Here is a 14,501-nt window from a genome sequence, read left to right as displayed (position 1 = left end):
GATCCCCCAGCGTCTCCTCTTCCCCAGGCCAAACACCCACAGTTCATTTGACTAAGCCTGACTTGGCAAAGTCTGCAAGCACTCTCACCATCTCAGCTACTCTCCCCTGGATGCATTCAACTGTCAGAGGCCTTCCCAATGTGGATTCTCTCTATGTGCCAACCCCCCACTGCCCCGGCTTGCACTTGTGAACTAAACATAGCATATAACAACAACTCCTTTTATATAGCAAAAAACAAAAACAAAAAAAAAAACGAAAAACCCCTCACTTTATATCCATTATCTCATAGGATCCTCATGGAAATACTGAGAAGTGGCTGCAGTGCTTATGCCCATTTTAAAGGTGAGCAAATTAAGGCACAGATTGTCTAGGAAGTGTTTGAGGTGAGATTCAAACTCCAGCGTGCTTCTTTATATACTTTGGGGGGGGGAGGGCTGCCTCATTTTTGTTGGGGAACCAGAGAGAGGCACCTACGTGCTCATCGGTACAGCCCTCCTTCTTTCAGACACTCTTTGAGATCTCTCCCCACCGTGGGCTTGGCCCGGGACTAGCGCATCCCTGCTTTTACTTCGCATATTTTTGCTGACATGCTTTTGCAGAACAATGACAACAAAAAAGGAAAACGAAGCCCTAAAGACTAAGACTCAGAAAAACCAATAGAGTGAGTTTCAGAAGGGCCTTCCTCCTCATGCAAGAGCTTCTAAATGTCACACCAACATGTGTCCTTGAAATCTGAGTTTTCATGTAGGTCTACTGCCCCCTTCTGGTTATAACTGGTTACTTTTAACTATTGAAACCACTAGATAAAAATGACAGTAACAGTAATGGCTAATAATGGCTAATATTTAAATACACGTCAGGCACTGTGCAATTATTACCTCACTTGATCTCACTTTGGATGGAAGAGTGAAGGAAAACAGGGTGTCCCAAAAGTCTCAGTGCAGTTTCAAAGCTACTGAGGCTCTGCTAAGACTTTTGGGACACCCTATATATTAGTTTTCATATAAATGCTGCCCTTTGGATTCATGAGATCACAGAATTTACGAGGATATTATCTAATCCAATCCCTGCATTTTACAAATGAGAAAACCGAGAGCCAGAGACAAGAAGTGATTTGTTTCTCATGCGGCGCTTATGGAAAGTTATTCTTATTAGATAAATAGCCTCCCTTGGGAGGGGCCTGAGATTGAGGGTCCTAAAAAGAACTTTGTTCTGCTCTACCAAGGTTCGGCTATAATGGAAAGTATGTCAATGTCACAGAATCACAGAAATTCAAAATCGGAAGACACATTAGTGGCTGCCAAGTACAGCCTGAATCCTGAGCAAGAATGTCATTCATTATCCCTGGAAAGTGCCCCTCCATCCTTTGAGGATGTTATGGACTTAGGGTCTGGTACAGAGGAGGTGCTTAGTAAATGCTTATCGACTTGATTGACACCATCATAGTTCCAGTCCTCCGGACACTTCAGTTTGTCAACCTCCTATCTCAACGTGGTGCCTGAGGCTGAGCACAATACTGCAGATGGGGTCTGATGAGGGCAGAGTCCAGTAGGATCCTGCCTCCTTCTACATCAATGGTTTAATTCTCTTAAAGCAACCTGCAACCACACACGAACTCTTTTGATTACCCCATCATACTATTGACTTGAGCTAGCTCAAGCTCCCTCATATGTTTGCTCATGAGCAAAATAAAGAATGCATGAATTAAATCTGGGCTCCCTTCTAACTCTAAAATCTGAGTCTATGAACGTTTCCAAGCAAAATACTGTCTAGCCATGCCTCTCTCATCTTGTATTTGTGAAGTTGATTTTTCAGACCAAAGTATAAGGCTACATTGATTCCCCCAACTGTGTGTTTCCTCCCTATTTTGTGTTTAACTACTATGTATTTATTTTATATTCTGTTTATACACACACATACATACAGGTACACACATGCTATCTCCCCAAAGAGAAGGTAAGCTCCGTGAGAGTAAGGATGGCTCCATTCTCCATATTTGCATCTCCAGTGCCTAGAATACAGCAGGCACTTAACAAATGCTCATTCAGTGGTCAATCAATCCCTATTATATTTCATCTTATTAGATTCTGCCCAACAGAAACTGTAGGCTGTCAAGATCATTTTGCATCCTGACTCTGTCACCATATGTGTTAATGTTTCCTCCCAGCATCATTCGCAAATATGATGACATGTTTATCTGTGCCTTCGTGAAAGTAATTGATAAAACCATTAAACAGCACAGAGTCAAACAGGGAACTGTTGTTTCACTTTCCTCACAGCCTTGATTGGATTGCATTTTTTCTAGTTGGTAGACTGTGAAGGTGGACCTAATTAAAAACACAATTCAAATACTATCGGATTTCTGGGGGCGACTTATGTTTTCAATTTTACTCAATTCAAAAGTCTCTCCTCCTCTTCCTCTCTTTTCTTTCTCTTCTCTTCTCTTCTCCCCCCCGTCTCTCTGTCTCTATCTCTCTCTCTGTCTTTCTGTCTCTCTGCCTCTCTCTGTCGCTGTCTCTCTGTATCTCTCTCTCTCTCTCCCCTCCACCCGGCGACATAGTGTTCATAAGATGATGAATCTGTTGTAACCAACAAAAGGAAAAAGGTTCCTTAGTGGAACAGAGAGTTGGTCTCAAAATGAGAAAGCCCTGGCACATACTGGTTGTGTGACTCTGGGTAAGTCACCACCTCTCAGGGACCTAGGCAACTCTCTGAGCCTATACATTGCTGAAAAGGGGCTGACTTGCATTGGTAGAGTGAAATTTCACACTGGGAATTTCCTTTACCAATGGGTCTACTCCCTACCCCTAGATATTCCACTCTAAGGCTGGGGGTTAGAGGTTTCCTTCCAATATAAGACTATGTGACTTTATTGTCATGACAAAGAGCAATTGTAAACCTCCTGGTATACATTCATATGCTTCACATTCCTGTTTTTTTAACCTGCATTTCAGAGATATGCTGTTACCTTAGCAACTGTGGAAGAAGATCTCAGTGGAGATAAACCGACTTTTCTGCTCCAAAGACAACATGCAGCCATGTTCCTTCTCCATTCAAAATGGATGCCTGACCAGTCTCTTAACCAGTGATTACACAACTTCATCACTCTACCAAACTCCAAATAATAAAAATAAAAAATTCCCAGGATAAGGGTAACAGTACACATTATGAAATCACAGCATGGCTTCCAAACCCTGTTGTTCAGTTGTTTTTTAGTTATGTCTGACTCTCTGCGACCCCATTTGGGGTTTTCTTGGCAAAGATACTGGAGTGGTTTGCCATTTCCTTCTCCAGCTCATTTCACAGATGAGGAAACTGAGGCAAACAGGGTAAAGTGACTTGCTCAGGGTCACATAGCTAACATGTATCTGAGGCCAGATTTGAACTCGGGAAGATGAGTTATGTTCTATGCTCTATGGTGCCACCTAGCTGTTTGAATGCTAATTGATGCTAAGTCACTGATTAGCATGAAGATGTAAGCTAGGATACAGGCAGAGGTGGGTTTGATCTGAGGTAGCCTGAATCCCACTGTCTTGTTCTTACCTGCCCCTGAAATAATTTGTAAAGCCTTGCACTTCTGAGGTTAAACATTCAAATAGTTCCTCCCCTTATCCCACCCAGAGGGAAGAAATTTCAGACACAAATAGGAAATGGGTAGGATGCCCATGAATCACATTGAGGGAACTGGGGAGGCAACTTTCTTCTACAAATAGGGCAGGACCTCTTTGCTGCAAAAGTGATCCCTTCCTTGGAGAGAAGACACCACCTCTTGTGACCTGAGCTGGCAGAGCTTAGACTATAGTATGGTATTGTCCAGAGGACAGAGGTGAGCAGACCGAGATCTTGGCACTGGGGAACATGGCCAGCAGCACGAGATCTTCAGTCATTCAAGGGTAATCAAACATCAGGGGGATTGCTGGCTTTAGCGTGTGTCTCTACTGCGTCATTATAAGAGCGTTAGCTGGTGCCCACATAGCAGATGGCAGCTAACGCCGGCAGTGGGCTGGCTGGTGGAATCTGCTCTGAAAGAGTGTTTATAATTTTGTTTATGAAATATTATGGTGTGTGAGAGGCAGCATGGGAGAGAAGGTAGAGAGCAACCTTTAGAGGCAGGGGCTCTACCCCTGAGGCTGTGTGATCCTGGGCAAGTCACTGCCCTAGGAACTTTTCCAAAAATGTAAATTACAGAAAAGCTGCTCATTTGTTCTAGAAAAGAGAATTTCTCATCAGAAAATATCTACACTGATGAAATCATGAGTCTGATTGAAAAAATAAACATTTGGCACAGAACCTGGCACACAGCTGCCACATTACAGATCACATCTTTCTCTCTGTGTGTCTCTGTCTCTCTTTCTCTGTCTCTGTCTGTCTCTCTGTCTCTCCTTTTCTCCAACCATATCTTTATCTAGAGGTGGCTAGGTAGAGAAGTGGATAGAGCGCTGGGCCTGGACTCTGGGAGACCTGAGTTGAAATCTGGCCACAGACACCTCCTGGCTGTGTGATTCTGGACAAGCTTCAGCTTTCTCAACTGTAAAATGGTGATAAGTACAGCACCTCCTTCCCGGGGTTGTTGTATGGATCAAATGAGTTAATATTTGTAAAGTACTTAGCACAGGACCTGGTATATAATAGGCACCTAATAAATGCTTCTTTCATTCCTTCTTGTCCGTCTCTCTCTTTTACTTATCCATCCATATTTCTATCTATTTCTATTTCAATATCTATCTATCCACTCTTCAGAAGGAGCTCTGCCTACTGTAAATCATAAAATAAAGTGAATTGGCACTGCTTAAGTGCCTACTGTGTGCCAGGCACTGTACTAAGCCCTAGAGGTACAAAGAAAAGCAAAAACAGTCTTCTAAGAGCTCACAGTATAATGGCGGCGACATGTAAACAATGATGTACTGACAGGATCTGTACAGGATAAGCTGGAGCGAGTGTCAGAAGGAAGGCATTCACAGTGAGAACTGGGCTGCACTTCTATGCAGAAGGAGGATTTGAGCTGAGCTTTGAAGGAAGCCAGGAGTCAGGAATGAGGAAGGAGCCTGCCAGGCCTGGAGGACAGTCAGAGAAAATGCAGGCAGCCTCAGCCTGCAGTGGGAAGGGGCTGCTAGCTCCTCATTTTACAGATGAAGAGTCAGGGGGACAGAGGGCCCCAGAGACTTGCACAGGGCTGCACAGGAATACTGAAGACAGGTTATTTGGTGCTCAGCGTACCCTGAAACTGAAGGGAGGCTCATGGCGCTATTCAGCTAAGGGTGCTTTCCAGGCACTGGGGGGGTGGGTGGAATATCTATCCATATAATTAAAGGATTAGAACAGCCTGTCTTCCCAACCTGTTTATCTTTAGATCTCCACCCAAAATGCCCTTCATGTTTGTGTCTGCATAGATAACTTTTGCTTATATGCTATAAGCTCAAAACCTAATTTGTCAGTAACCTTAAGTAATTTTCACAAAGCTTGTGTATCCAAATGGGAAATATACACCAAGCCTGCACATGGAAACAGAGAGAGGTGAATAGCAGAGTGGAGGAGGCTGCACTGGAGTCAGGAAATGTGGATTCAGATTAAGCCCCAGACACTCACAACCATGTGACCACAGGAAAGCTGCTTAGTCTCTCAGACTCAGTTTCTTCATGTGTAAAATGGGATAATCATCTTTGTACTAGCATGTTATCTCCCCCCTTAGACTGTAAGCTCCCGGAGGGGAGGGACTGCCTTTCTTTGTATCCTCAATGCTTAGCACATGGCTTTATACATTGCAGTTTGAACCATCCCTGACTCCCGACTCTCCCTCACACGACATACACAGTAAGCTCTGCCACCTTGTAGTCTCTGGTATCTGACTCCTATTATCTTCTCACTCAGCCACCAGATTCATTCAAACCCACACTTATTTCAATGGCCTGGTTGGTCTTTCTTCCTCAGTCTCTCCTTGAGCCAGTTCATTCTACACACTTCTGCCAAAGTGATGATTCTGGGCAAGTCACTTAACCTCTGTTTGCCTTAGTTTCCTCATCTGTAAAATGTTAATCACAATGGTACCTAATTCCCAGGGTTGTTGAGAGAATAAAATGAGTAAAGTACTTTGCAAACCTTAAAGTGCCACATAAATGTGAGACTATTATCACTATTACAAGCCTGACTAGGTCACTCCTCTATTTGATACGCTCCAATGATTCCCTACCACCTCCATGTTAAAACATAAGGTCCTCTGCTGAATGTTTAAAATCCTTCACAGTCCATCCCCAACTATCTTTACAGCCTCAATGGACATGACTCCCCCTCCAACTGGACTAGCCTCTCTGTTCCTCAGACAAGATCCTCCACCTCCACCTCCACACCTTTGCACTGGCCGTCCCTCACACCTAGAATGCCCTCTCTCCTCATTTCCATATCACAGAATCCCTCTCATCCTTCAAGACACAACTTGAGATTGACCTTCTACATGAAGCCTTTCCTGATCCCCCCACTACCACTGACATCTCCCCTTTGACGCTACCCTGGATTTATTTTTTTTTCTATACTTATTTATTTAGGGGTTGTCTCCCCTGATAGAATGTAAGATTCTTGAGATCAGGAATGGTTTCCTTCTTTGTATTTCTATACCCAATGCCTGGCACATAGTAGGTGCTTAATATGTGCTTTAAGTTAATAAACATTTATTAAGTACTTATTTATTCATTCATTAACATCCCATTGTACAGATGAGGGAACTAAGACTCAGAAGGTTTAAGTGACTTGCTCAAAACCTCAACCCTAAAATAAATGACGAGGCTGGAGTGAGAAGCCAGATCATCATACACCAACTCCAGTGCTCCTTCAGCTCCCCAAGGATTCCAGAAATTCTGGAAAGTTCCAAGGAATCAGGCATGAGGATACTCTTCCTCCGCTCCACTCAGTAATTTTATTTCCTTTAGAAACTGCCCATTCAAAGGATTACAGATTTAGAGCTAGAAGGGACATTAGGGTCATCTGGTCTAGAGTTTCTTAACCTAAGGGGCATAGACCCTCAACGGGAGTGGGGATAGATTTCAGGGGGTCTGTGAAGCTGGGTGTAAAAAATTATGTCTTTATTTCAATAGAATTTCTTCCTTCCTTCCATCCTTCCTTCCTTCCTTCCTTCCTTCCTTCCTTCCTTCCTTCCTTCCTTCCTTCCTTCCTTCCTTCCTTCCTTTCCAAAGGAGGTTAAAAATTCCTAAACTCCAATCCCCTCATTTTATAGGTGAGGAACTCAAGGGTAAATGACTTCGACAGGGTCACACCAGTTGCAATTGGCAAAGCAGAGATTCAACCCCATATCCTATGACTTCAAACCTGTGTCTGCCCAGTGCCTCTTCTTTGATTTCCTATGTTAGACCCTAACCCTTCATGACTCCCCATATCTCTTGCCTTGCTCCAGCTTAAGGCTACTGCTTTGGTTTTCACTGATTCCTTGTATTTAAATAAGAAGCCCTCATTCATTTAGTACCAATTTCCAAAGGGCCTTTTTGACAGGCTAAAAGATCTCCCACAAATGAAAGTACTACCTGGAAGAATGAACTGTGTGGCTGATTGTAACCACATAGCCAGCTCCTCCAACATCCAAGTATGGACCGGTCAGAGAAATCAATCCAGGGTTAGCCACTGCGTGCAGATACCTAAGAGAAACCAAGAGAAGGTATACCATGTTCACGCTCTCCAAAGTTTCTGAACTTTGAAACATGCTTCTAGCACAGTGCTCCCAGATGATCAAAGATATGTAATAAATATTCTCTAAATGAAAATGTGTGTTATTAGACATATGAAATGTTAATTTTAACTTCATGGGATAAAAGAAGTTAGAGGGGACTGCTGACATCATTGACCTCAACTCCTCATTTTACAGATGAGGAAACTGAGGCCCAAGGAAGTTATGTGACTTATCCAAAGTCACGTAGGTGCTATGTAACAAAGGTCTTTTTCAAATCAAGTGACATCAATCTCCTTACAAAGATCATAAACCTATGTGGAAAGTATTTTTGAGATAATAAACACATGCCATTAAGGGCTCAAAAATACAAAATCTTGATTTCAACAGTTTCTAAGTCTATAGATAAAGCCATTGTCTGTGAAAAAATACACATAGAATACAAATGGCTTTGATACAAAAATTGCCTCAGTAAAGATGGTTTTTAGTATTTCATGGAAATTCTAAGGCTTTTAGAGTGGAATTCTTGTCCCTACTTACACTGGTTATAATTCTCACCTATGGTACCCTAAGGTACACAAGGGTTATTGGGTCTTGCTTTTAAAAATGTTGTCAGACCTTTTGATTGTCCCATATTCTGACTTTTCCCCTCCCTATGGGTCAGGAAGCTCTGAAGTTCCCTTTTTTAAAACAAAAAGCAGCCTGAGCCCCACACTTCTCTGAAAGGAAGGGAGAGCTGCAAGTTATAGTGGAAGCTACTAATTTACAAATAGGAGGAGGTCAGGTAAAGGGGAAAAAAGGAATGACTAGGTTAAAAAAAAAAGCTCAAGTATTTGCCACCTACAGAAAAGCATGAAAGGCTAGGAAGGACCAGTTCCCAAAGGAGTTTATCCATCCTATTTGTCTGCTACAGAATCTCCCTGCAGCCTCCATGGATTAGCTTTTGTCATTACCTGCAAGAACAACGGCCAGATGGAAGAGGGCATTTTTGAGGTGTAGGGACAATCTTAACCTGTGTCTTAGCCAGAATGACCTCTTGAGGAGGCTAAGCAATGGGAACTGGGATTTGCTAATTTAAGATATGCAAACTGGTCTCAGTTAATTCCAAGTATACTGATGGGTCTATTACTTTATACAGACAGAGTTCTATTAATTTTAGCTATAAAGAAGGGGCTCTGTTCATTTCACCTATGATGACAATTCTGTTAATTTCAGCTACAGAGACTGAGTTCTATTAATTTCACCTATAAAGACTTGGGTTCTGTCAATTTCATCTATGCAGACTGAGTTCTGTTAACTACAGCTATGACAGCTGGGTTCTGTTAATCCAGCTATAATAACTGGGTTCTGTTCATTTTAGCTATTTTGGCAGATCAATTAATTTCAGCTACAGAGACCGATTTCTATTAATTTCATCTCTGATAACTGGGGTTTGTTAATTTTAACTAATTTGACAGTTTTGCTAATTTCAGCTGTATAGACTAGGTTCTGTTAATTCCCACTATGATAACTGGGTTCTTTTAATTTCAGCTAATTTGACAGTTTTGCTAATTTTAGCTCTAGAGACTGGGTTCTGTTAACTTCAGCTATGTAGCCTGGTGATATCTGTCATACAGATTGGGTACTGTGAATTTCATGTGGATCCATTATAGAGAAGTATCCACAAAAGTATCAATACAATTGGACAGCAGGAATAGAAACTTAAAGGAAGAACTTTAAAAATATGGCTTGAATTGAAATATGTTATGGAGAATAAATATAGACATTTGCAGCCCGGAAATGTTTGTGAAGAGATAAGGCAGAGCAACTTCACTCACAGAGGGAAATACTGAAGCTTCCGTTAATGACACATTAAAAACATCTATTCAAAACGTTTTTTACTGCCATCAGTCTCTTCCTTTAAGGTAAATCACTCAGGGTGTTTTATTTTGTGTCTGCCTAATATCTCTCAAGAAATGGGGGGGACCCTCTGATCATGGAACCCCCTGAAACTTACCATTGTCTCCTAGTGGGATCAAATGCTTTGTCCATGAGTGAGCCGGGATAAATTCTGAGGACTCCATTGGGCGTTGCTATGTAACGGCGGACAATGTAAGTATTCAGGCTACTCATTTCCATCTGTGTCATCCATTCATCTGTGACGTGACTGGTAGCCATTACTTCATTTCTGACAGAGAACTGTGAGACAAAGGGGGGGACATAGCAGGGATCCTTTAAGACTCATATTAAAAAAAAAGAAGAAGATAGTAAGCTGCTGGCAGGGTTTCCCAAAGACCCAGCGCAGAGAATCCAAACCCAATTACTTCTTTACAGCCATCTCACACCAGGTGGATGCAGCCAAACTTGAAGGAAACAAAGGCTGATTACAGATAAAATATATTTCAGGCAACATAAGCATAGCCCAAAGTTAGTCCTCTCTAGAACTGGGCCATATAAGAGAAGGAAAAATCTACATGTCATCTCATTAAAAAAAACCTTCCGTCTTTGTTTTTTTGAGAGCTTGGATCATCTTTCCCTAACCACAGACAGCAGGGAGGCTTCACATCTTTCCCCTGGGAAAGTGAGGGCCTCCAAAGACTTTACTGCCCTCTGTTTCACACTTCACTCTCCCCCTTTCTCCTCCCTTGAAAACCTATGGTGCATCTGAAGCCTGAGAAGGATTCTTTAGTGAGTCTGCAGGGTTTCCTAATCCATCAGAAGGGTCCCCACTGATCAGCTGTGGCCAAGTCATCTGCTGTCTACCGTCATCCCTCCAGCTGAGGGGCATGGCCCGGGCCCAGAGTTCCCACACTGCAGGATCACTGCCTCAGGCTTCCAGGCTGCCCCCAGGGACACATGTCCCTCAACAGCCCAGAGAGCAGTGCTTACTTTCAGCCCAGGGTTAGCGATGAGGCGGGTGTTGTCACTCAGGTAGGCGGTATAATGTTCCACCATGCGCTTGGTCTCTGGCTGGCTCAGATGCTCGTAGGGGGAAGAAAAACTGCCCGCAGATAGCATAACTGTGGGGCTTTCTGAAAGACACCCATGCAAAAAAGAATGAAGATCCTCTGAATTTTCATTCAAATCTTGAAGAGGCAAGAGTCACTCAGCCCATTTTCTGTTGTATTCGAGTATAAATAATCTCCTATCCTGCCCCGTTTAAGAGTTCTATACACCGTCAAACTGAACTACTGACCATCCCCAGAATACTCTTCCCACACATCATTTTTCTACCTTCATGTTTTTGCCCAGACAGTTCCCTCCTCCTGGAATCTGCTCTCCACAGCTAACAGTTTGTCAAATTCTTACATACCTTCTACAAACCACCTTAAGTAGTAATTTCTGTCTTCCCCAATGGGGCATAGTTTTCTTTTCACTTTTGCCTTTTAGAATCCCTAGATCCATTCAGGGCTCAGTTTAGGGCTGAGAGGCTCAGAGAAGGCTGCTACCTTCTCTAACCACCCAGTTCTTAAGTCTTCCTCATCAAATGAGATAACATCAGTAAAAATGCCAAACAGTGCCTGGCACACAGTAGGCACTTAATAAATGCTTATTCCCTTCCCTTCCTCAATCACGAATTTTAGAAATACATTCCTTATTTATTCTGGTAGAGTGTAAGCCCTTGAGGGGATTTTTGTCTTTGTATCCCAGGTGCTCAGTAAAGAGCCTGGTGAGGAAACCCCCTTTATCAATGCAGCTGGGCCTCTGCTTGGAGTATTTCCTAAATGGTTGCCATTTGACTGACTGACTGTGAAGTGATGCCTTCTGCTCCAAGGAAGCCCTGCCAAATCAGCTTCTTTTTCTTTTTCCAACCTTCCAGGGTCAGGGATGCCACCCATGGGACTCCATTAGTCTCTAATGCAGATCACATCTCGGTCAATGGTCTTTCAGAACCACCATGGCTACAAGATGGATCACCTTCTTGTCCAGCTAGTGATGGAACTTTGCACACTTAGGAAGCTGCTCCTCCAATAATGGACCTTCGTGGCCCCCTCTTACTGGGCCTGACTCAGCCCTTCCCAGGAGAGAACCAGTCAGAGCTCATGCCTCACCAGCATGGGTTGGGAGAACCCAGGGCCATCACCATTCCCAAACATGGCACCCAAGGAAGACTGTGGTGGGAGATGTTTTTTTCTAAAATGAAAGCATCCCAACAAAATCAACACAGCTGATCCAGGGCAACAAGCATTTATTGAGCACCTACTATGTGCAAGGTACCGAGTGAGCTTCAAAGGATGTTTGCATTCTCTGGGATGAGGGGAGGGCTGCTGTATGTAAACAGATCTGCGCACAGATGGCGAAGGATACTTTGAGAAGGAACTCTCTTGTGCGTGACTGGAAAGGGGCTCAGCATTCCAAGAGGTCAGGGCTAAGAAGGCAGGGAGTCCATGAAAAAGCTTGGAAGTAGGTGATGGATCACTCCATCGGAAGAACATGGCCTTTGGTGGGCAAAGCCATGACTTGATTCCCTGCGAGACCTGGAAGGAGACACTTGAGGTCCATGAGCCTCACTTTCCTTCCCTGAAAAGTGAGGGCATTGAATCTGATGACCTCCGAGGCTGCTTGTGCCTCTAGATCTATCAGAACATGATTGGTGATCTTACTGCTGTGTGTGACAACACACAAACCAATTCACCTCCCTAGGCCTCGATTTTCTCATCTGTAAAATGAGAAGATTGGACTAGACGCTTTTATTCCCTATGTGAAATTTCACAAAGTCACTCTATCTCTCTGGGCCTCAGTTCATCTCTAAGATAAGAAGTGGCAGCTGGGTGGTACAGTGGATAGAGCTCTGGGCTTGGAGTCAGGAAGATCTGAGTTCAAATCTGGCCTGAGATGACAACTAGCCATGTCACCTCACCATGTTTGCCTCAGTTTCCTTATCTATAAAGTGAACTGGAGAAGGAAATGGCAAACCACTCTTGTATCTCTGCCAAGAAAGCCCCAAATGGGGTCACGAAGAGTAGGACATGACTGAAAAGACTGAACACCACCACCGCCATCACTACCACCACCACCAACAAGAGAAGGAGTTCCTGGAGACAACTTTTGAAGTCCCTTTGTCATTCTAATACTATGATCTGATCAATAAACACTTGCTGAGTATCGATGGCGGGGGAAACCAGGAAGGAAACAGGGAATATCATCCCTTGAGCTCTGCTCACGGCACATCCTCCATGACAGTTTATTGAAAGGAGCAGTTGTAGAAGCTGGGAGCCTCCCCGGGGCATTACCTAGGGTAGAGAGCTGCTTGAAATGGAGGCAAGCGCTGGGCTGGCCCAGCAGGTCCAGCCGATGGTAGAGCAGCTTGCTGCTGGGCACCGTATTCAGGTTCTTCAGCTGCCTGACAGGTACCTCCGGCTGGATCACTACGATGCACAGGATGAAGGAGGTGTCCTGCACCTGAAAGCAAGGCCAAAGACACAAGATCAATGAGGCTACAGCTGCAGTGGAAAGATGGTCAGGCAGCGTGTTTTCCATGTCGTTGGCTCCCCTTTCCTAGGAGAATGTATGGGAAGAAGTCAGGGAAGAAAGGTCTCTGGCACCATGGACAGAGCCCTGGTCTTGAAGGCAAAGGGACCCAGATTCAAAACCCTCATTTACTAGCTGAGCAAATCATTTAACTTTGCTGTGCCTTGGTTTTCTCATCTGTGAAATAGTAATAATAGTAACACCTACCTCACAAGGTGGTTGTGAAGATCAAATACAATAGTAGACCAAAAAGTAGGTGTGATGGGTAGGGTGAGGGACTTGGAGTCAGGATGTCCAGAGTTCAAATTCTACACTTAGAAGCTGTGTGACCCTGGGTCATGCACAACCTCACTGACCCACAGTTTCCTCATCTGCATAATGGGTCAATAATAGCACCTACGTCCCAAGGTTGTTATAAGGATTGAACAAAGTAATATGTAGAAGATACTGTGCAAAACTTAAAGCTTTATAGAAATGTGGGTTATTATTATTATTATTATTATTAGAGGGTTGTTGGGATCAAGTGAATGAAGGGCTGTAAAATGCTTTGCAAATCTTAAAGTACTATAACATATCAATTATTATTATTATTTATATGATGCAAAGAGAAGGCTTAGAAAATAGCTTGAGAGAATGTTAAGGGGATAGGAACCATGGTCCATTCCTGATTTTCCATATTAAAAGAGGCTACCAGTGGGGTAGAATTGGGAAAAAAACAGCAATTTGCTTTGGAAATACAGTTCAGGGGAAGGATTGGGTGGAGTCGGAGGGAATCAATCCCAAAATCCAGGTAGGTATGAAACCACTGGGAAGCTTTAGCTAAGGTTTGTCACTGCTATTTGTCCCCAGCTCAATCCCTTCACCCCACTTGTGGCTGGCTGGGACCAAGCGTCCTTCTCCAGTCCAATGAAAAGCACGGCCTTAAGCTCCCAGGCCCGATGCCCTCTCTCTTGGCTTGCCGCCTGGCTCACACTTTGTGTGGGAATAGTGATGGGTAGGGCACACGCGGCGAGGACACAAGCAGGGAAGGCTTTGGGGGTGGGGAGAGACAACGAATGGTTTTGGTTTCAAACCAGATGTGTGGATCAGCCCAATTTATTCCAAAATGCAGATCTCTAAGGCCCCTTCTGGGTCTCAATCTCATGACCTCTATAAACGAGGGGGTTTTACGGGAGGATCACACTGCCGTGGTTTCTGTCCAAATCTGGACCCCATCTACAAAATGTCATGAATTAATAACATTAACAAAGGAACTGAAACCAAATCTGAGCAAAGCTATCATGCAACACAGTAGAAAAAGCAGTGGGTTAGGAACCAGAAGACCAAGGCGTGAATCTCAAGTGTTCCATTAGTGCCTGTGGGACCTTTCTGTTTGGCCCT

General features: G+C 43.7%; 1 protein-coding gene across 2 annotated transcripts in view; it reads right to left on the bottom strand.

Annotated features, from left to right (window-relative positions):
* CACHD1 (cache domain containing 1) overlaps positions 1-14,501 on the bottom strand; it is a 244,897-nt gene that overhangs the window by 27,123 nt on the left and 203,273 nt on the right. The window contains exons 13-16 of one of the 2 annotated variants that reach the window (XM_020993119.2): positions 12,884-13,052; positions 10,539-10,681; positions 9,667-9,848; positions 7,528-7,641 (exon numbers count right to left, since the gene is read on the bottom strand). In XM_020993119.2, the coding sequence (XP_020848778.1) occupies positions 7,528-7,641; positions 9,667-9,848; positions 10,539-10,681; positions 12,884-13,052 (608 nt within the window). The remainder of the gene's footprint in view (positions 1-7,527; positions 7,642-9,666; positions 9,849-10,538; positions 10,682-12,883; positions 13,053-14,501) is intronic. The other variant, XM_020993120.2, reaches the window with a different exon arrangement.

Source organism: Phascolarctos cinereus, unplaced genomic scaffold (genome assembly GCF_003287225.1).
Source record: "Phascolarctos cinereus isolate Bilbo 61053 unplaced genomic scaffold, phaCin_HiC Scaffold_5;HRSCAF=322, whole genome shotgun sequence".
Lineage (NCBI taxonomy): Eukaryota > Metazoa > Chordata > Mammalia > Diprotodontia > Phascolarctidae > Phascolarctos > Phascolarctos cinereus.
This window is presented reverse-complemented; position numbering and strand designations above follow the sequence as displayed.